At 37.4% G+C, this 23012-nt stretch overlaps 1 protein-coding gene across 5 annotated transcripts in view; it reads left to right on the top strand.

Moving 5' to 3' along the window:
* Positions 1–23012, top strand: part of LDLRAD4 (low density lipoprotein receptor class A domain containing 4) — a 164840-nt gene that overhangs the window by 127747 nt on the left and 14081 nt on the right. For 2 of the 5 annotated variants that reach the window (XM_072411483.1, XM_072411482.1), the window contains 3 exons: positions 19344–19498; positions 22482–22535; positions 22813–22893. In XM_072411483.1, coding sequence (XP_072267584.1) covers positions 19344–19498; positions 22482–22535; positions 22813–22893 — 290 coding nt within the window. Of the gene's footprint in view, positions 1–10480; positions 11024–19343; positions 19499–22481; positions 22536–22812; positions 22894–23012 lie in introns of those variants that run through there. The other 3 variants (XM_072411485.1, XM_072411486.1, XM_072411484.1) reach the window with 3 other exon arrangements.

Raw genomic sequence — 23012 nt, forward strand, 5'->3', positions numbered from 1 at the left:
GATATATCTTCCCCCCTCCCCCTTTTTTTTACCTCTTCCCCCCTCCTTGTTTGTTGTAAAACCCTTAAAAATAAAAATAAAAAATGTTAAAAAAAATCTATCAGTAATTTTTTTTACCATATTGGTAAAACTATAATAATGTCACTTTTTTAACCAGAATTTCGTATCGAAACCCACGTTCTTTGCCGTCTTCAACTTGTTTGAAGAGCTAGTGTTGAACGGTAATCAAGCTTTCTACAAACAGTTAAATTCTGACTTTATTCAAAGCAATCAAGCTTCATATTGTCCCTTTAACAATGTTCTTCGATTGTTTCAAGTTCTTTGTGTTCCTTTTGTCTTGTATTCTGACTATACTGTCTGTAGAAAATTCTTTGTGCAAACTGCAGAATACAGTATTGACATTTTACACTGCCTCGCTATTAGTTTATGAACTCAGCTGACTGGAACATAAAAGTTTATTCTTCATATTTTTATAGATATTTCCTTATTGACATATGTCTGGGTATTTATTTTTCTGTCTGGGTTGTTTGCTCAAGATTACATGCAAATAAAAGAGAAAAATACATCTGCACGTCTGCTAAACACTTAATATGTCTCACTGGTCCTAATCAGCTTAACCCTGGACAACTCCGTTCTTAAGGGCGGCTGAGTCTGAGATTTTGTTCCAGAAAAAGAGTTGAAGATAGTTTAACTCAGGAAACATGCATTCTGAGCACTCAGGTGACTGAGGTATGTAACCTTTGATAAGAAAACTATCCTGTTTGTGAGTCCAGTGAGGGTACTGAACTATTTAGGCATTACAAAATGACCATTTACATCAATATCATCAAAGGAGTTAACCTAAAGCTAGTAATGTAACTAGGAACCGTACTGGAATAGTGGAAACGTTAGTGCTGTAATGATATGAAGCAAAATCATACAAGTGTGCTGATATATCAATAGTTAGTTAGTTACTTAGTATTCTACGGATGGAGGAAAGGCTAGGCACCCTGGAGGGGTAGCAGTGATGAGGGTGGATGATATAAGAGCAAAATTAAACATTGAACATAAAATTGAAAATAATCCACACCCCATTTTATTTCAGAACCAGCAGTCATTTAGTGGACTGCTATATCACAACTTATAGCAGTCCAGAAATTTGAAACAAATTGAAAGTATGTAGAGGATCTGTAGATTGATAAACCTACCCTGCTGTTCAGAAGCCACACTACAAATAGAGTGGTGATAGCACTTTTCAGGACATGCACCGATATGCTTTCCCTTGAAATGAAAATATGGATAGTAGTGTTTCACCCCAAAAAATTGTAATCTAGAGTCGTGTGTTTAGTACTGGGGAGTTTATTCTGTTCATGATGATCCGTCAGCATTGGAGGTTGAAAGCTGATTTTCATCATACGGCTCTAAATCATTGAATCTGTTCCTTCAGTATTTTTCTTGTTGGAAGTATACATATTCAAAGATTATATCTACTAAATTATTGTGGTATTACTGTGTAAAATGATATTACTTACATCTTCCTGCCTAAATTCATATTTTACTTAACCTTAACAGCTTCTTTGTATTACCAAATGTTTTAGTTTCATAGTTACTGTTTCCTGTTTAGCCAGATAGGCCTTTCTGTATTAACTTTTGTTTTCATGTTTTTATTCTGTGTAAACCTGACATCACATTTATTCCAGTGACCTCACTTTTCTACATTATAGTTTAGAAGTTCAATTTAATCACTAAACCATGCTGGTACGTCATCACTCTGCTCCTATTAGATTAAAGATTCCATGCTGTCTCTCTTTTTCTATATTTTTTCATGAGTTTAATTACATACAGTAAAGCTTAGTAGCAACAATGATTTCGGGCTCTTCCTGTACAAAACTGCTTTACTCTTCATTGCCTTTTAAAAACTGAAACAACTGTAATAAATTTTAGGTGAACTGATCTTTCAGCGTGTATTATTAGTGGCAGCCTTTGAACAACAAATAATGATTTTCACTTACTGTATAATTACATATTATAGTGCTTACAATACTCTGTACTAGTGTACATTTAGTAGAATTGCTTGCCAGTATTAGGGGGAATGTGGTCTTTTTAGGGTCATAGTACAATGAGAAAACCAAGATCTTTGTTGAATGCTGAATCTTGCAAACCCATTATAGAAAATAAAATAGAGCACCTCGTTTTACACCTAGTTCAAACTCTTGTCCCAGTGGCCAAATCGGCCCCCAACGCCCTTTTTTTTGGCCCCTAAAGGAATCCTAAATATCCGCCGCTGCATTGAAATAGCGCTTCTACTACAATTGACGGCATCACTTGCGTCTATAGACCAGCGGGCTCTCTGCCTATTCATGGCCCCACATTGGACAGTTTTTTTAGACGCAAGTAATGCCAGGAATTTTAGTGGCAGCACTATTTCAATGATGGTCCAGCCCTGCTTTGGCCACGTCTAGCATTTCCAGCACTCCCCCTCAGCTGTACTTTTTCTTGCTACTCCAAGGCATGGACTTGAATGGTTGGATTTTCATGAAAGCAAATTGTTATTATTGTTGGCCTGTGCAAAAAGGTTACCTTTGAAATTTAACTCAGAAGGCTACAAATACAGAAAGAGGGATAAGATTTTTTCTTAAATAAAATTTAAAAAAAAATTCTTATGCCTCTCTCTCTATTATAGGCTTGTTCCAGATTGAATGTAGCGCAAAACCTTTCTTGTTTTTGTATGAAAAGGTTTTATATCTAATGAGAAGGAAAAATTTCCTCAATTTTTACAATAAATTTCAAGGTTGGCCTGCGACTTTGTCTTAAGTTTTTAATTTTGGCCCTCTGTGTATTTGAGTTTGACACCCCTGCTTTTGAGTATCTCCTAGGCTTGTTTTATGAAACAAAGAACCAAGTATAGTAGCTCAAAGAATGTATTCAAACCTACTCTTTATCATATGTGAAAAAGAGAAGCAACCCGGTAACTTATTGTTTATTCACACATAATAACTGTTTTAGTAACTGCTGTATGAATTAGTCCTGTGTAGTTAAATAGTTTAAATACCGTCACCCTGATTGTCACATTGGAAAAGAATAAAGGTGTTGCAATGGTCCAGTCAAAGACCTGAGCTCAACTCCAATGATATGCTGTAGTGGACTCCCACTTATTGGAGCTGTGCATAAATTTCATATCTGCAAGCTTTAATAAACTGAAAACATGTGAAGAAAAGTGGAACAAAATTCCTCCACAAATATGTGAAAGATTGCTGAAGTCATACAGAAAATGATTAGGTATATACCCAAGCATAAGCCTAGTTTTTGACCTGGAAATGAGAGTAAAAATCTCAGTTTATGCTCAGGTCACACTTCATGTAAAGTGTGTAAAAATCTCTTGCCATTCAGTTTAGAGTTTGTTTCATACTTTATATGATGGCACAGCTCTGTTTACTAGTGGCCAACAACCACACACAAAAGTTAATTTAAAGAGGAAGTAAACCCAAAACAAAAAAATGACACTTACCTTCTATCCCACAGAGCAGTCGATCCTTCCAGAGGTTTCTTCCATCGGGTTCCGTGTCGTCCCAGCATCTGTCTTCAGGCTGACACGCTAATCACCACCATCTTCTCTCTTCTGGGCTCTCTTCTCTGTTCCTCTGGGTTCTTCTTCCCACGTCAACCAAAACAGGCACCAGATCAGGTGACATAGATGGGAAAAAAACTTGCCGATCCCACTGCGCATGAGTGAGACTGACAATTTCTTTCCCTTTTGGAGAAAGGGATCCATGCATGGGCATATTGGGCATGCAGAGAGTAGTAGCCAAGAGCCCCCCAGGATGCGTGACGTAGGTATCCTGGGAGGCTTTGCGCCCTCATTCATTATCGATTGCCTAAGCGATTGAGAATTAAGGAGGCGCTGCTGCACCCTTTTAAAAAGAAAAAAAAAGGGTGTTGCACGTAGCAAAAACACAAATGGAATTTGTACCTTACATAAAAGGGTTGTCTACCCTTTTATGTAAAGTGAACATTCAACTTTAGGTACGCTTTAAGAGCAAGTGACCCATCTTACTCAACGATCAAAAGAACAAAAGAAACTTTAACCTGTAAAATAGTGGAAAAGATATACAAACCGAGCCCATATGATTTTATTTTTTCCCCTTTCCTAATAAATGTTTTAAAAATAACACACCATAGATGTATTTACTCATTTATTGGCTTTTCTATTGATTACAGTTTTGAATGTTAGCATTGACGGCTGCAGTTTCTGCTGTAGGTTTATACTTGAGTCTATATGTTTTTTTTTTTTTTATCAAGGTAAAAGAAGGTAACTCGGTGTATATTTGAATCAATGTGTAATAAAGTATATATGGTACTTGCTTGCTATGGTTGTTGCTGCTAAAGCTGGTTCTACAAGCTATTGAATCATGTGATTTTTCACACACGAGTTTTCTAAGGACCAGATTTTAGGAGTGTGTTCTTTCTTTTTCTCATGATTGTAGTTTTTGTTTTAAGGGTGCCATGGTTCATGTTTCCACATGGAAACTGTAAGTTTTTATAAATCTGTTTGTCATCCCTATTTAAAAGTTAGCACACGGTTACATGGCTTGTGAATTAAGATGGTGTATGTGTGTGTGTGTGTGTGTGTGTGTGTATGTATGTATATGTGTATGTATATGTGTATATATATATATATATATATATATATATATATATATATATATATATATATTAGTCTGTAGATATAAAAGTCATTCAGGTATGTTCTGCCACAACTGAATGTATTCTTAGGGGACAACCTTGTATTGTCAGTTGACATTTAAAATTCCTTTAAATGGTTAGGTCATTATAATTTAGCAGATTTTGCCCAGAAAATTGTTGCTTGAGCATCTGGTGTAGTCATTAAAATATCTGCTGAACGTGTTAAAGAAAAAAGTGACAGCTAAAAATAAATGTTAGAATTGATACAGCCTTTAGTTCTTATCACTGTCAGGATAGTATTATTCAAAGAATAATGGATCTCACACTTTGTAAGGATAGGTGTCTCACATCATCAGTGCTACAAAAAAAGAGCTATTCTGTAATATCAAATTGTCCCAGCCATTCAGCACATTCTTGCTACAATAAATCCAGATATAACTATACTTCTAATTTGTCCATATTTCACAACTGATTTCTTTAATGAGAATGCATTAAAGTATTTGCAGGAATAATTAACTTGATTGGAACCAATAGGCTACAATATCACTGAACGGTGATGTAGATCCTAAATAGGTTTTTTTTTTTACTTTTTTTTTTTTTTTAATGTTTCTACTATTAAAATACTGAAAGATTTCATGTTAAGTTTTCACCAAAAAAAAAATAAAGCTGATTTTTTTTTTTTTGTCTATGTTGTTTCTTCCAGGTTTTATCATTTTCCCCTCATTAACAGAAACTGTTTTCCTTTCTTCCTCATTTCTTCTCTATAGCTTTGCTTCCAAGGGGTGTGTCCAGCCAGAAATGCAGTTATTTGCCATGAACATTTTTGTGCACTACATGAAGGCCACTCATCACCAACAAATGTAGCAAATTCTTATATTTATATTATATACTTATATTATATTCTTAATTTTATTTTTAGTGCACGACCACACATTTCCTTGTGTTGGTAAGGTGTATTACTAGATTACTGTATTACTAGAACTAAAAGTAAGGCTAAAATTCAATCCTAAAAAGTCAAAGCATGTCTGAATTGTACAGTCTTGGATAATTAGTGGAGCCAGAAGTTTAATATTTTTATGACTACAGGGAAATGTATGGTATTGGAACCCATTGCTTTATTGATAGTTAATTCTATTTAATCTAGGTATCCCATATTGAAATGTCAGTTTTACTAATGGAGGTGTGTCAGTGGACCAGCTTCCATGAACAAATGAATACACAAATCCCAGCTGTCATCACTTTAGGGTAAATCTTTTAGAGTTTAATGCTCAGAAAAGCCAGTAGTTATTATTATTCGATAGATTGATGATACAAAAATGTAAACAGTTAACCCTATATCAGTGTTCTCCCCGGGCCCTTTTAGCAGGGCGTACCACCCAGCACATTTTTCAGTAGCCACCCATCTGTCATCAGACCGCTGCTCAGGCTTGGGTTTGTGTGGAATAAGATTTCAGAGAGTTGTACTAGGATTTTCTGGTCTTGTATTAACCTCTTGGCTACAGCTTCTCCCCACTCAGCTAAAAATACAGTAAATTATGTGGAAAACACTGCTATATTACCAATGGTGTACTGTCACTATTTGCCATCTGAACTGCTTCAAGTTTTTGCAAAGCTGCCAAATAAGTGCTTATAGTGTGTAGTAGGATTTTGCAACATTCTTAAAGAAAAGTATACAATTCTTTAACAACTCCATTCTGTTGTGTATGCTGCATTTTTATACATTAGAATAACACTAGTGAATGTTTGTCAATAATTCAGTCCCTCCTTGATAAAGTCAGGTAACACCTGATCAAAGTTAACATTTTTGCAGGAGACGATTGGAAATAATTGTTTTGGTTAACAAAAATATATAGTGATAGACCCTAAACAATTTCAGTACAGTAGAGGAGCCTGTATTTATGATCAAAACTGGAGGTACAGCTGGAGTTTAGTTAGGAGTTTAAGGTGTCTATTTCCTTACATTCTAAATACAACACAACTAACCGAGTTACATACAGTTTTGTGATACATGTAATGTACAATTTTTGTTGGCCCACATAAATGCTGATATGGTTCATTTTGTCAGATTAACTTTTGTGACATTTAGCAAATAATCCTGAAAAGGGTCTCTGAACTTTAACTGAAAACCATGGTTCTTTGGCAGTGCAATCTGTTTTGCAATTTTCTTTGACTGTACATCTTAATACAATGATGATTTTAATCTTTTTTGACCAGTGCATGTTCTGTTTCCGCTTAGTTTCATTTGCTGCTTTAAAATTGATCCCATTAAGTTGCTAAATGATTCTATTAGGGCTGACATGTTAACATTTACTATTACAGGTACATGCTTATACATACCAGACACAAACAAACCAAAACGTGTAAGAGATGTTTGTTCCTCTCTTCCAAAAAAAAAAAAAAATTGTGGTTGTTGTTTATGTGCATGTTGTAGAATCAGAACAAGAATCAGACACCATGGCGAACACCATTCTCAAATGTAACATTGTTTCTATTAATTTTTAAAGCAAAACTGATTTAACACAGAATAACAAAACATAGGAAAAAATACATTTAATTTTGATAAAAGAATTGTTTGTATTTAGATTTGTGGGTGTCTGTCAGGGAGTGGTTGAAACAATGCTACAGTGTCACTAACAATTTCCTTTTTCCTCATGTGTTATATGCAATGTTTGTCCTTGCTAGCTTGTGGATCTCCACAAATTACTCATACATATAAACAATGAATAAAGCAGCTTAGAGATATTAATAGATTTAGTGTCTGCCATTACAATGCTGCCAGCTTTCATACCCAAGCCAAAGGAACATGTTTAAAACGTCAGATATATTTAGTTAAGAAATAAATTCAGATTAGATAAACATCACCTGCAATCTTCCATTTTGTAAGTAATGGGAACTCTCATTTTTTTTTTTTGTTTTTTGCAAATGGATGAAAATACAAAAGAATTTGTGCTGAAGGTTTCTCAAATCAATTTGCACTATGGATGTTTGGAGGGTTGAACCATATTTAGCTGCCCACATTTCTTAGAAACAGGACTTTTGCTGAGACTGTCCAACAAAAATTTGATTCTCCCAATTTCCAGCAATGTTTGTATTAGGGTCATTTCTGATGTCCAAAGGAACAATGGGGCAATGAACAATGAACCCCTGGCATTATTAAGTCATACCATGTTAACAATGGTAGTATGATGCTGAGAGTAGCACTAAGTATAGATAGTGTGAATATTCCATTAAAACCTTTCTTTTGGCCACACGATAAAGAAAATGATGCATAAACTGCTGCCAGCATTGGCCATAATTTCCTGCTACAGATCAAAAACTTTGAGAACATTATTTATTCTCAATGGTTGTTTTTGCCTTTTAAGATGCTTTTTTGTACCTCCCAACAACCATCTTGAATTTGATCCAAAGGTGTCTTTTGCTTGTCACTTTATTTTCTATATATCTTCAGTTCTTTAACATGGGATACACCTTTGGCAGTCTATAAATAACTCCTTGGCTCCAAAGTTTCAAATTGTTTTATCACCCCTGTGTATTATCATTGCTAGTTTGTAGTTTGTTAGTTGTGTGTTTGTATGCAGAAGGGCTTTTGTTGGTGTAGAAATATCGCTTGTGAGACTGCAAAATGCAGATGTCTGATCTGGAATATATTCTATATTACGCTAAAAAACAAGCAATTATCAGTTTTAACAATTAACACAAATTCAGCTTCAGACCTGAAGATATTTACATTCCTTAAATCTGTGCAGTTTTCTGGCCATTTTCTTCTCCAAAGACCGGGATGGAGGCTGTCCTCAGTACTGGACAGTTCATGCCGCATGCTTCAAGTCCTTCACCCTATGCAGCTACTTAGGACTACAGAGCTGTGTTCTTTGCATATACTGAAAAAAGTTATCAGATATTTCTGATAACCTACCTCCTTCACAGTGCCAGTAAATAGCCCCTTCATGCCTGACATTGACACATAGCACGGTCTAGATTACCTGGGCAGAAAAGTGTTCCAGGCTGAAGAGAGTCAGTAAAAAGAGAAGCAAGGCATCATGTCTGTTTCCTCCAACCAGCTCTGCAGTAGTAAAAACCTCTGAAAGCAGGGAAAAAGTAGACATAAAAATAATATAAACTTTTTGTAACCTATGTGTCACTGACCACTAGTATTTTGAACATCAGTTTATAGCGTATCGACTCCTGATTTGGTAAGCTCTGCTCACTCTGGCATTGCAGCTCATAGCTTTATGGGGGTGAGGGAGAATATCCCTACCATGGTCCCAGACTGCAGAGATTACCTGATACGAGGTTGAGCCATATGTCGTTTATCAAAAATATAAGAATATTATACTGGTTTTACTGTGCCAAGTGTTTTAAAATTATTTTAAGAGTTGATATGATCGTTACATTGATATCCAGATTGGTCACATCCAGGTGTGGGTGGTTTGAGCTTGTTATTCCTAAAGAAGCAGCATTTAACCATTTGGAATGATCTCCTTGGCCTGTCTAGCCCTTGGTGAAGTTTGCCTTTGACTTTCACAGCAGGCCCTCAAGTTGTATTTACTGACACCTGGTGGCAGCAGTATGAATAGCTCGAAATCCTAACTATATAAAAGTTTGCATTCTACAGGTTGTCCTTTGCTCAACTTGTTTTAAGCCTGTGACTTGAAAATGTTTTTTGCAATCCTAATATTAGCAACACACAAAAAGGAGTATGCAGCATCCTCCAATAACAAATGGGGTCATCTGTTGAATGTAGAAGTTTATAAAGTACACAGAAGTCCATATTGTCCCACTTTTATTTAAAGTATTATTGATATATTTATTTTACTCTTCCAAAAATACTTTATTGACTTTTCCAGTTAGTACATTGATAAACCAGTACAATGCAATGATGTTACTGCCTGGTTTGTCTGATTTCCATCACAACTCCCTCCAATCCCCCCTGTTGGTGCTTTACTTTCTGTTTTTCTGCAGTGTGCCATATTTTTCTTTTAAAAGGGCAAATCTAAAACTCCCATAGGAAATCTGTATGAGGGTTTTAGTGGTATGTCAGAGTTGCATCCACACCACTATAATTGATCAAGGAAGACCTGATTCTGGAATTCCTGGTGGCAGTGCCTACTTATGTAGGTTGGTTTTTGTGAAGTGAATGTTGGTGAACTCAGTCTCATTTTGTGGATGGGGCTACGTCTGGTGGTTACTTGTGTGACTTATTCTGCCCTAACAAGGTTCCTCTCAGGTATGTTCATGTGTTGGTAAAGCATTGAGTTTACTCCTGAAGAATGGGAGTGCTATTGTGGTGTGTGAGGATGCCTAGGCACCACATACATACTTGTATATATGCAGTGTGGAGATATAAGGCAGTGTCGTCTCCGGTGATGGCACCATTATGCTGCTCCTTGCTGGAGGCTCTGACAGGAGGAAGCAAAGCCCTGCCTTTACCAAGATGGCTGCCCCATGCAGGCCAAGGCATGCAAACAGTATGGACAGACAGTGACATAAATTAATAATGCTTTATCATTCCCTGAATTGCTCCCTATGTCAGGTCATTCCTTAGGGACCACCGTGTATAGGGGACAAGACGCTGGAATACAATGGTGACCTAAGTTTCCGTCATTTGTAATGAAGCTGTATGACCATGCTACACAACCAATATTATGTAGTTGTTGTGGGTCTGACTTGTCCTCCCAGTTCTAGTAAGGGGCACCATGTTGGCATGTTGTGTGGCTGTACTTCATGCTGAGTATTATTGCAGGGCAGAGCTGTGGCCCCAGAGAGCATGTGTGAGGAAGTGCCAAGAAATGGAGGGAAGCTGAGGGAGGGCCGCCGCCACTATCGCTCCCTCGCCGAGGCAGCCAGGAAAGGGTCTCCATGGAGTGACGCACATTGTGCCCATTCACAAAGTGTCCGTGCGGGCCGCTCCCCGGGCTGCCTAAACTTAGGAAGAGCCCGGCTGTATGAGGCGGGGAGGGCGGGAGATGAGTCCCCTCACACTTCGTGTGGAAATGTTCCTGAACAGCTGATGGCTGTGTGCAGACAGCCGGAGGATATGAGGCTGCACTTTGTTATCTCTTTCCACAATACAAGCAGTTTCCTGCCACACAGCCTCCAGCCCTCCGCTCATGGCAGCTGATAATTGCTAGCCGCAGTCAGCCGTCTGAGCCACAGAGGGTGGTGGTGGGGTGACAGAGCCCGGGACCTGCTGACACAAAGCTGCAGCACTTTCACTTTACAGCCCGGCCAGACACGGAGCTGCCATGCTATAAGATCTGCTGCATGTAGCCTGCACAGGAGCTGAGTATGTCCAGTGACCAATTCAACACAACACTAGATGATGAGCAAGATGCTGGGATTAAAGACCTCTTCCTGGTGAAAGGTAGTGCCTGTGTTCTATATATATCACTTCTTTATATGTCCTGTATTTCTCTATATTATTATTTTATTATTATTATATTATTATTATGTGATATACACAACTTGCTGCAAAGACTTTTGTATATTATGTCATGTACACTGCTCCCTGCCATACATTACTATGAGGGTATATACACTGCTCCCTGCCATGTATCACTATGTAGGTATATACACTGCTCCCTGCCATGTATTACTATGAAGATATATACACTGCTCCCTGCCATACATTACTATGAAGATATATACACTGCTCCCTGCCATGTATTACTATGAAGTGAAGGTATATACACTGCTCCCTGCCATACATTACTCTGAAGGTATATTCACTGCTCCCTGCCATACATTACTATGAAGGTATATCATATAAGGTGTGAAGGCAGATCTTATGGACACATAAATAGGATTTGTTTTTTAGCTAGTTTGGCTTGTGCTGGAAGTTCCTCATACTGGAGAGCTGATGTTTGTCACAATGTAACCACATGTAGTGTGTCATAAGATATGTAGTGTGCTGTACAACTGGACTGTATGGACTGTCACTTGCCGGCCTGTGTGGCACTGTCGTCTGCCGGCCTGTGTGGCACTGTCGTCTGCCGGCCTGTGTGGCACTGTCGTCTGCCGGCCTGTGTGGCACTGTCCCGGCCTGTGTGGCACTGTCGTCTGCCGGCCTGTGTGGCACTGTCGTCTGCCGGCCTGTGTGGCACTGTCGTCTGCCGGCCTGTGTGGCACTGTCACTTGCCGGCCTGTGTGGCACTGTCACTTGCCGGCCTGTGTGGCACTGTCTGTCGCCGGGCTGTCCCCAGTCGGGTTGTATAGATTGTAACTGTTTGTCAGTTGCTGCATGGTATAGATTGTCGGTTACGTTCAGTTAAGTTATACACTGTTGTCCTGTTATCATTCATACCAAGGCTTGGAGTGCATTTAAGGTCACTGGAACTGGGAGTATGCGTATGGAAACTTGAAATGTAAAGTGATTTTTGCCAGCATTATCTACCCTTTTATTCCTTTATGTGGATGTTTTCACTCTATTCTTCTATCTGTTGTAGTTCACCCACACTTCATCTATGTATTCTATGCTAAAACAATCAGTCTTCTATAACATTGTATATATAATATACTGGCAGGGAAAGATTCAGGGTTCTGTGTCGTACTTGGACATTTTACTGATGGAGTACATGACATCATCAGAGAGGAACTTTGGGTTGGTTGTTGTGCATTTCTTGTTCAAGTTCATATAATGGGTGAGGTTTAGGCGGAAACTTACCACAAATTTTCCAGACTTCAGACTGCTGGAACGCTTTGATGTTTAAATTCTAATTCAGAGAATAGACGTGCCTGCCCCTTCATAGAATCCTCCCCCGAGCCTTGGTAAATTTAGATGGAGCAGTAGCTCTTGGCACCTTCGTATCTGCCATTCTGTCCCTGTGAACTCTGCGTTCTAGGAAAGTCTGAGTGCATTGCACTTTGTTGTATGTCTGCCCACAGTTGAATGATCATACTAGTGAAGCGTGGCCCTCTATTTTTTTCATTTCTGTAAGTCTAAGTGACTAATGTGTTTCATTTTTACACACAGGCAGTCTAAACTTAGCTCATTTCCTTTTCATTCTGGTAATTTAATAAGCCACATTCTGTAATGGGGAAGTACATGCATTTGTATGGGGGTTTGTTATACAAAGCTGGTCATCCGACATTGTCACATAGACTTCCTGAGACTTAGTTGGAGCTAGGACCATAATGTTTCAAGGTATTTCAATACTGAGTAGTTGGCAGCTGTTGGAATTGCTTGTTAGTTGTCCTATTTCAATAAAACACTTTGCTTGCTAAATTCTTACACCCATCTGTTCATGTCCACCTCTTAATTTGGCTATTAAAATAGGTTTAATTTCATAGAGTTTTCATGATAAAGAATGCAATAAGCCAGGTGAACTTCCTTGTTGGGCAGCAGGAGTGGTAGGGCTGGGTGGTTTCTGTATTTTTGACATGAAGGTTTCATTACTGGAGCCTCAAAGACGGGTGAGACTCGACCATGGCCACTGGTAGGACTGATACAGGAAGAGCTGCCTGCTGTGGTTGGAAATACGAGGCTGTAATGATTTAGCCTGCAGTAATTACCGGTAACTAAACGGGTTCTTTAAAATTACACAGTATGCCAAGGGTTCTTTCACAAGCCATGCACCAAAATGACCAAGGCATTATTACTGTTGGCTACCAGTCAAGTAGCCTTGAGTGTTCATGTGTTCTAAACCTAATATAGTTTGTACAGGATAAGAATATTCTTTCCATGATGTAAGCTATTTTTATGATGATTTCCTTTTTTGTTACAGTCACAGGATTTAAAAAAACAAAAACATGTTCCTGTGTTGAAAACAGAAAACTAAGGAGTGCACAGAACATTTAAGAGCAGCAGCAAAAATCTAAGCACCCAAATTGATTAATTATAGTAATGTTATACACAATTATCATTTTTTTCAATTGAATTTACATTCAAGCTTAAGTATTTGGTATTCAATGTCACTTAGTGTCTTTGCCTTCACGAAAGGCTCTTATAAAGGTTTGCATATCCTGTACAAATGTATTAGTCATGAAAACAAATCTTAATATAAATATAACTGGGTGACATGGTTACATTTGGACAGTTACCTCCATTTTATTTGACTGAACAGGGGTGGAAATGATAGTTTCATGTGTTACTAAGAAGACAAAAATGTAATATTGTTATGATTCGTGATAAAGAACTATGTTTTGCATAAATGAACTGTTTTGTCAAGGGAATTTCCAATTGCTTGTAACACGCTTTCAGATGAATTAAATAAACCATCTGCTGATTCCTTAGCAGTGAACTTTTACAATGACCTTTGTTACACATATTATGCTAGAGGGGTTCTCAATATCTTGTTGTCTGATGGGTCAGATGTTTGCAAATAAATAACTATATTCCCATTGTTCTTTCTTCCATTTATTTAAAGAAGTCTTCCACTTGACTTTCTCCAGCTGTTTCATAGCAATGAATAGTACAGGAACACCAATGACAAATTTTGTTTCTAACCTTGTCTTGCTCAATCCTAAACTAACAAAATATAAATGTGTAAAAAAAAGAGTTCTACCTTTTATAAAGGAATGTTTCATGTTTTATTATTAAAATGTGTGTACTAGCTAGTTCATACTCCATACAAGTACTCTGAATTTTTAGGGTTGCTTTATTCTGAAATCAGACTTGCAGCCTGGTTTTTCAATTGCATATCAGTTGTTTTATCTCTATAGAAAAGGACATAATTTCGGGCTGAGTCGGAGCTTGAACCCCCAGTAAATGAGGGAGTTCTCAATCCTCCCCATTGGCTGTGGTCCCTCCTGTGAGATGGACTTCTCTTTCCTCTTTTTAAAGTATATTCTATCAATTGTATTGTGGTTATTTATGGTTCCTCCTATAATGTTGTGTTAATACAAGTTAAGTTATGTTAATACAAGTACGAAGTTTAACTTACAGCAGAACCCTGACTTACAGGAGGACCAGATGTAGGGGTTGTGGTCAAGTGTAAAGACCCAGCAGCTGATCAAGCCTGACCTGTGCACTCCACAAATAATGTGTATAGAGTTTTTGTTTAATTTATAATAGTTGTGACCAAAAGGAAAATACAGTTCACTGCAATGGTTATTATATATGCAGATGAATGTTGCATAATTTAGTCAGTAATGTTGTGATTCTGATTATTTTGGACATATAATACTTATTCTGTGTACTGGTAACAAAAGGTGTAGTGCATGAACATGTTTATATGGTGGATTGTGATGGGTATTGTTTTAGAGGGATACAGATGGTCATATATGTTTCATGTGTACTATCTGAATCCGGTGACGTGGGTCACATAACTTGCAATTATTGTCCATTAATGAGCTCTCTACAGATGGCTCGGTAACTTTTCCTCCACTGGTTAAACCATAGATAGCCACACAGCGTATTTATCTAAACAATGTCATGCTGCTTTTTGAGTTTTTTTAAGCAGTTGAAATAGTTCTGCCACTTTACAGCAGCCTCTTCTAAAACAATGTACACTGTTACCCAGCTGTCAGTCATGAATCATGCTTGTGCTGGTCTCCTGAGGATACAGCATTTCTGGTATAGTATTTCTGCAAGAGAATGTGATGACAGAAATGTATTAGGATCACACAACTATTAATTGATGGCCACTCACCATGAGTGTAATGTTTTCTGAAGATAATCACACATCCTAAAATTATCTTATTATAGTATTAGCACTTTAGTTTTGGGGTGGGACTCATTGAGTCTTTGGCACTTTGTTGTGCAGAAAACAAAACCCTGGTTTATGTTAAACCATAGAAGCTGTACAGTGAATGAGGATCACTGCCCCTGCTACACATGCATGCAGCACAACACTTTCAGAATGTACTATTGTCTGAAACCTTCCCATTCTGTAAATGGAATAGCTGCTTTTGGCATTCCTCCCTACTTGTGAAGATGAGGAGTGGCACCTTTCAGCATCTGAGGAGTATCAGGTGAAAAAGCAGGACAAGGATATTTGGTAATTTTATATTTATATTATCAGCATTTTATTTATTAAACATAAACCTTGTCAGGTTAGTAAGGAAACATTCATTACTGTTTTGGTTTATTATTAAAAAGAATAACACTAATACATAAATATGTAAAAGTCCTTGGGGCATTTGGGAAATTAACATATTTGAGATAAATATGATTATTTTCCTGCCAGCTGCTACATGTAAGGTAAGCCATGCACACAGCAGATGTATGGATGAGATGAAGGGGTATAGAGACATCTGCAGGTTGTGAAAGTCACTGGGAACCACAGCAATCTTCTGTCTGACATGGTCCAGCCTTTTTGGTGTCATGTACTAAAACTGAACACCAGCAGTACCCTCCTTCTTACACAGTTACATAGGCTCCTGCTTCCTGTACTGGAAAACTGTCTAATTTTATTTCACACAGCCACTGCTCACAGTGTGCATTAGAAGTTGCAGAAAGTCAGAGCCTGTCCTAGTTGCTGGCTAATGGACATTCTTCTTCCAGCCCTTAACTAGCACACCCCTTTAATTTTTCGAGGTTGAGTTCATTTATTCATTTATAAACATTATATATGGGTGTTACCACAGATACCTACTTATAGGAAGCTATGCTCAAAACTTGCCCAGTCCCTCTCGCCATACAGTCTGCCTGCATTGTAAACACTGGGTGTAAAATAGTGTCTTCTATGAGAAACCAAACACTTGCAGAATAAAAATTAGATTTAATAATTACCGTATTTTTCGGACCATAAGACGCACTTTTTTTCCTCCTAAAGTGGGGGGATCAAATCAATTTTTTTTTCTTGTTTTCCCTTGTGCGGAAAACCTGGTGCGTCTTATAGTCCGGAGCGTCTTATGGTCCGAAAAATACGGTACTTTCTTTATATAGAAATTGCAAAATCTCAGTCATGAGAGCTTACAGTGGTAGCCAATGCATATTTCACCCTATAATGAGAATCTGCATGGAGTGAATTGGCTATATTTAGCAATCGAAGCTCCATTTAGCCTAATACAAGAATCAACTTCATAAAGATCAGGGCAGTGTTTTTCTCCCAGGTATTAGCAGATTGAGTTCTACAGGTACATATACAATAGAATTTGAGTGGTCTTACGAGGTCACCTATGTGCAACATTGTTCCTTTAAATCCGGACTTTACTGGTATGTAGTTCGGCAGAAAAATATATTTTTTCATAGTATTCTGAATATGAAGCTCGTTGTTGTGTCTTAATTTCCTCCTTTCATAGGTTAATTCATTTGTCCTCATCTAGACTGGGTGACCTGCTTTGCTCTCTTGTTTGTTATATTTTCCTAATACGATCTGGCAGTATATTGTAGTATTTCTTCATAGCGAGTCTCTTTCTAGTCAAGTAGTGCTCAGAGAAATGTGTAGAAACCCAGACTTTGATTGCTCTGTGAAGCAGAATCTTCCTGGTGGTGTTCTTGGTCGGCTTTGTTTGCAGGGCTTTTGCTGGTACTACGGACACTAGTTTTTCATTCCGCTGGCCATTGATGCTCTGGGCCTCTTCATCTGTATTCACTGATGACTTGGTTGTTCTGAGTCCAAATATTTTCCCTAGGGGTGTGTGTGCTGGTGAATCATAGATAATAAAGATCCACCTTCCTGATCAGGTGAATAACAACTGGTTGGCATTGATCTGGTGCAAAACCGTAATTAAGATAACTGATCAAGGTTAGCGGTCTGTGTTTTATTGTTTATTTTATTTATTTGGCCACTGATCTATGTAAAATGTATTCGGATCCCTTAAACACCCCCACCCCCCTCCACAAAATAAAAAAAATATGCAGCATTTTTGATTTTTAAGTGCTGATAAGTCTCAGACTTTCTATACATATCGACCACTGTCAGATCTTGTTCTTAACTGTATAGTGCAGACATGCTATGATATGTGACTGTTTATATATTTATTGATGAGTTTAATTCAAAGTGTACAAAGAGATAATACAGTAACTTGAAAGACATTTGTTTAATTTTTTATTATATAAGGACAAACAGATGTAACAATGTATTAACAAAAGAATTGGGCAAAAAAGAAACTTGGCTGAGAAATTTTGCTGCATTCCTAGGGAGTCCGATCTGTTCTGATGGCATGGCAGATGGTAACAGATAGATTCCATATACGTTTCGATAGAGACTGCCGAGCATGGAGCTGTCTTTTATATTCCACAGGTCTTGAGAAAATGGTCAGTGCTTGCCTACTTCTGACCAATGGTCGTCCAGCATTCAGATAACTGCATCATCTTACCTTATGAAGGTGCCATCTAAAGGATAAGTTGCATTCCTTTTATGATGACTTAATGAAAAGTATATTTGTTGGTAAAATAATTTTTAATGTTAATGTTTAATGTTTTGCATGTCATTGCCGGCAAATAAGCCATAAGCAAACTTTCTTGACCTTAATATCTTCAAGTCTTCAGGGAACCCCTCCAATCTTACAGTGCATTGGTGTTTTGGTCAGAGGGATAAATGCCTCTAATGTCGCCTTTACGGGTAGCCAAAAAGATCACTGGTGTCACTTAAGGCGGATCTAAAGCTGTGAGACATCACACTACTTCAGCCATCTTGGTTGGCTGTGCCAGGATGATAACAATCACACGCAGGCTCAAAGGAGTTCATTCTTCCCCAGCACATGCAGGGGAAGCCGGAATTCTCAGGTTCCCCTGACAACCAAAGCCTAGGCTGCGTCAAGTATCTAGGACACATTATTGCAGTAGGGACATCACCTATACCTTTCTGCAAAATTGACCCTCTGAGAGTCACAAATTTCTCATTGCAAATCTATTTTATGGCAAGTAGAAAGCTGAATGTTAGTTATTTTATATTCTAAATATTTCCTAAATACAAAATGTTTTTTAAAAAAAGTCTATCTCCTCTAACCACAGTTCTTGCGTGCCGTATTTCAGTAGTTCAGTACTGCCTATTTAAAGAGTCATCCTTCATCTACAAAATACTTATTAGGTATTTGTTTTCAGGTCGCTTTGTCTTTTTTGACTAATTCTGTAAAAAAGAGGGCTTGTAAGGATACGCTATGGGATTGTCATCCTATCCCTGCATTTTCTTCTTAGCAAGTCACTGTTATGGAACTAGTTTACAGCCAGTAAAGTCTGAAAAGCCCAACCTTTGTCTTGCTTGTCTAAGATCAATGTTTAGTTACATTTTTATCTGTGGTGGGTGGCTAGACCTGCTCATATCTGGATACTTAAATTTGCATTGTCTGGTTTATTCTTGGTACCAGCTCTTCCTGTGTTGCAGAGAGAGCTGTAGAATTACATGTTCTTTACTATTTATGCTCATATCAGCAATCCTCGTACGGACGTTTGTTGTATCACTGGCAGTGATGGGAATATCTATGTTAGTAAAAACTAATATTTTTTTTATTGTAATCAATACAAGGAGGAACTTAAAAATGTATGTATGGATAGCATGTTTTTTCTAGTAATCTAGGAAAGGATTCAAGCTTTCTCTGAGTGTTTTTGATTACTGGATGGGAAATGTAACAATTTATAGCTTAGATTAGGGAAAGTGTTCCATTGGTAATTATCCTAAGAGGAATATCTTTTGCATGGTGTAAAGAGAAATCCCCCCAACTCCACTTGACTTTGATGGTAATCAAAACAACTGACCTGAGATGTGGCAATATGTACAATTAAGTCTTGTCCCCAATGATTTTAAATGGCAGTGTTGAGTAGTACCATTAATAATAATAATTTGTCTTCTTTCTTTCAGCTGAATTGGAATTTGTCCAGATCATTATCATAATCGTGGTCATAACGGTAATGGTGGTTGTGATTGTTTGCCTTTTGAATCATTATAAACTGTCAACGTGGTCCATCATTAACAGACAAAGCCAAAGTAGAAGGCAGGAAGAAGCCCTACAGCCGGTGAGTTCTACAATAGAAGTAACACTGACCTGAAATCATTATTTCAAAGCAAAAAAAATCAAAATGTCATCATTATCACTCACTGAATACCAGTTTGGAGTTCACCTTTACTTTGTATTCATCTATTATTATTCTTATTACACAGTATTTATATACCGCCAACATATTACGCAGCGATTTACAAAGACCATAGTCATGTCGAAGCGGCTCACAATCTAATGTCCCTACCATAGTCATTTGTCAATAATGGAGACTATTTTGGGGGAAGCCAATTAATCTAAATGCATGTTTTTTGGAATGTGGGAGGAAACCCACACAAACACTAAGAGAACCTGCAAACTCCATGCAGATAGTGTCCTAGTCGAGATTCCAACCTGGGACCTAGCGCTGCAAGGCCAGAGTGCTAACCTCTGAGCCACCATGCTATGGAAAATACCTGCTGGAATGTGATTACTATGAATTCTTATGCCCTAATTTAAATAAATCAGCTTCATCTAGCTGAGCTCCAGTTTATTGGGATCTCATTGGTGTGTATGCATATTTCTTGTCCTTTATGTATGACATGAACATTCCTAGAAGTCTTAACCTGAAATACATTTGAAATACTTTTGTAGTCGCTTGGATTCTGGTCGTGTTTTGGATTCAGACAGTGGAAAGGGTAAAAGATAGTTTCCTCTTGACAGTGCATTTGGAAAGCTGCTCTTGGCATTGAGGTTCCACTTTGCGTTTTGTGATAGGAGGCATGTGTCTGGCATGACCCAGACAGCTGAGTGAACATTGCGCCTTTGCTCTGTAGGCTGGGGGAAAGGCGTAGCTGCAGGAGGCAGTCACTTCTCATTAGGACAGGCAGTAGACAGGATTTTCTGGTGCTCCAGGGGTGCCATTCTGGTGGAAGTCCTTTGTGTTTGTAAATTTTATTTATTTGTTTTCACCAGTCATTTCAGGACAAGAACTCGTCCTCCACATACAAGAGCACTAAACAAGCTAAACAGCTAATAGTTTAATTGGAAATTGTTTATTATGTTTATGCTGCAATAAACAAAAGTCCTTTTCATTATATATCTTTACATGACACACAAAATATGGAGGTGATTTACTAAATGTTTAGATGTAATGTAATCTCACTAACAATTGCCAGATGTATATGGTTTGATAAAAGGCAAGTGGTGGAAGTAGCTTGAGCATATTTTGTGCCATTTGTGTCATGTAAAGGTGTGTAAATTACTACTACCAACCAACTGTTCCAATTGTCTTAAAAAGGAAGGAAACTGTTATTATCACAACATTCATCTGTGGGTTAAATTTGTAGAACGATTGTATTGGGTCCTGGTAGACGTTAGATAGGGCAAAGGTCTCCTATGTCATCTTCAGTGGCAGTTCATCACTATGAACTGCCATATAACTTCTTGAGGAAGTTAATTCTGGCTTCATCATACAGAATTTTTACTAAAAAAGTCATGTAATAGTATGGACTATAAAACTCTACATCTGCATAGCAGATGAAAACCTTGAATCAACATACATGAAAGCCAGGAAATGGTATATTACGAAGAGAGGTGTACACCAGCAAACCGATGGAAATGGATAGATGGGGCCCCACAGAAATTTGCATCATGTTTATATCTCCATTGCATAGGTTGGCCAAGATATTTTAACTATTTTTTTCATTTTTCTTGGCACCAGACTGAAAATAACAATGTGGCATAATAATGAGTGATGGCTTATTTACGACCCATAGAAATTGAGTAGTATTTCTTAAAAATTATTATAGTCATTACTATTATTAAAAATTGGGTTGAATAAAAATCAGCCATGTAGCTTTAGGCTGATATAATTAAATTCAGGTTAATTGTAAATTAATAAAAAAAAAAAAAAAAACTTAAAAAAAGCCAAAGTAAAGTGCCTATACAGCGAAACAAATACATTATTTTTGTGGTATGTTGCAGGATATTAACAGTCAGATGATGTGAGCGTTTGACATTTTAAAGTTCCAAAATCATATAACATTGGTGCCATCTACTGGCCGTCAGCATCATGTACATACACTGATTACATAACATAGTACTCATGAGATCCAAAAGGTTTGGCAGTCATGTATGCATCAAGTGCTGCAGACTAAACCTGTTCAAGTCGCTCACGCTACTGCCAGACTCCTGTTCTTCCAGATCCAGCTGGGTTATATAGGGCCATTCCCCCTTCTGTAACACAAATGGAGCTTTGCACGTTCTTTCAGTGTTAGGTTTTTTTTTGGTTGCTTTTTTTCTAAAACATTTTTTGAAAATCTATATAAGTATTCATTTTATTATGTATCATGTGAACAAAATTCATTGATATTATCCATTCTTATCTTTATTATCTCTAAGCACTAACATTACTCACCTCTGTAAAATAAATAGTGTCTGCAGATGACAAACTTTCATACATAAAAAGTACAAATGATAACAAAAGTGGAGAAGAGGACCCTACCATAATTATAATTTGTGAAATTGTCCTTTGAGTTCGTTTCCTTTTCCCTCTGAAACCATTTAATTTTTTTATAACAGAAAAGTGCATATACAAACAGTTTAGAGCAATAAACCAAAATGTTATCTCTAGGCTGACCTAGAAAGAGAAAGGGGAAAAAAAACACTGTAAAAATGTAGATACAAGAAGCCTTAACAATTAGTGCAAGGACTGTAGGGGGATCCATGTCTAAACCAAGTAGTATATACTGAACACAGAAGATTGAACTGATCAAATGTTGGCGATACAAAAACAATGAGTTGCGTGTAATGAGGTCAAACAATGCATTGTGATGGCTCCCAGTAGATAGATCTTTTTTTATTAACACATTAGCACAACTTAAGAAAGGAAGAGAGAGTTCTGAAACAAATCCTTGTGAGGTGAGAGACAGAGATACTTTTATTAATGCTATTTCGATTTTTGAATTTCAGTTTCAGTTGTGATGCTACATACTGACCTTTATTTTCTTCCCTTCTTTTAGGAAAGGTGTTTGTGGCCTTCAGATAACTTAGACTCACGGCAAGGAGCATCAGAGGTATGTTCTGTTTGTTTTGTTTTTTTAATTAATTGATTGATCTACTGAAATCATTGAAAATTGAAATAATGGTTTTGGAAGCTAGCTGTTGATTAAATGAGATCAGTTTTTAACATTTTTGGGGATCCTTACCACAATAGGATTTCTGTATTATAATTCTTAGATCAGTTGTCATTTCCCTGTTAATTTTTTTTTTTTTTATAATACATATTAAGGAATGCAGCAAAAAGCTTAAGATGGCTCATTCTGCATTCATTGTAGTGACATTTCATTGCAGGTTGGCAAAAAAAGGAACTCCATAAAGAACATATTCATCCCTAAATCCCCTAAAAGATGTGATAATACAATAGAACTACAGGTATTTCAGCATCTAAACATCTTCTCATTGGTACAATATTGCTGTGGGATTTACTACCATTTCAGTTGTTGAAAACTCTGTCTATGTATATGTTTGAAGGTCCTGTAGAGTGGTTATTC

The sequence above is a fragment of the Pyxicephalus adspersus genome, chromosome 5 (assembly GCF_032062135.1).
Source record: "Pyxicephalus adspersus chromosome 5, UCB_Pads_2.0, whole genome shotgun sequence".
Taxonomy (NCBI): Eukaryota; Metazoa; Chordata; class Amphibia; order Anura; family Pyxicephalidae; genus Pyxicephalus; species Pyxicephalus adspersus.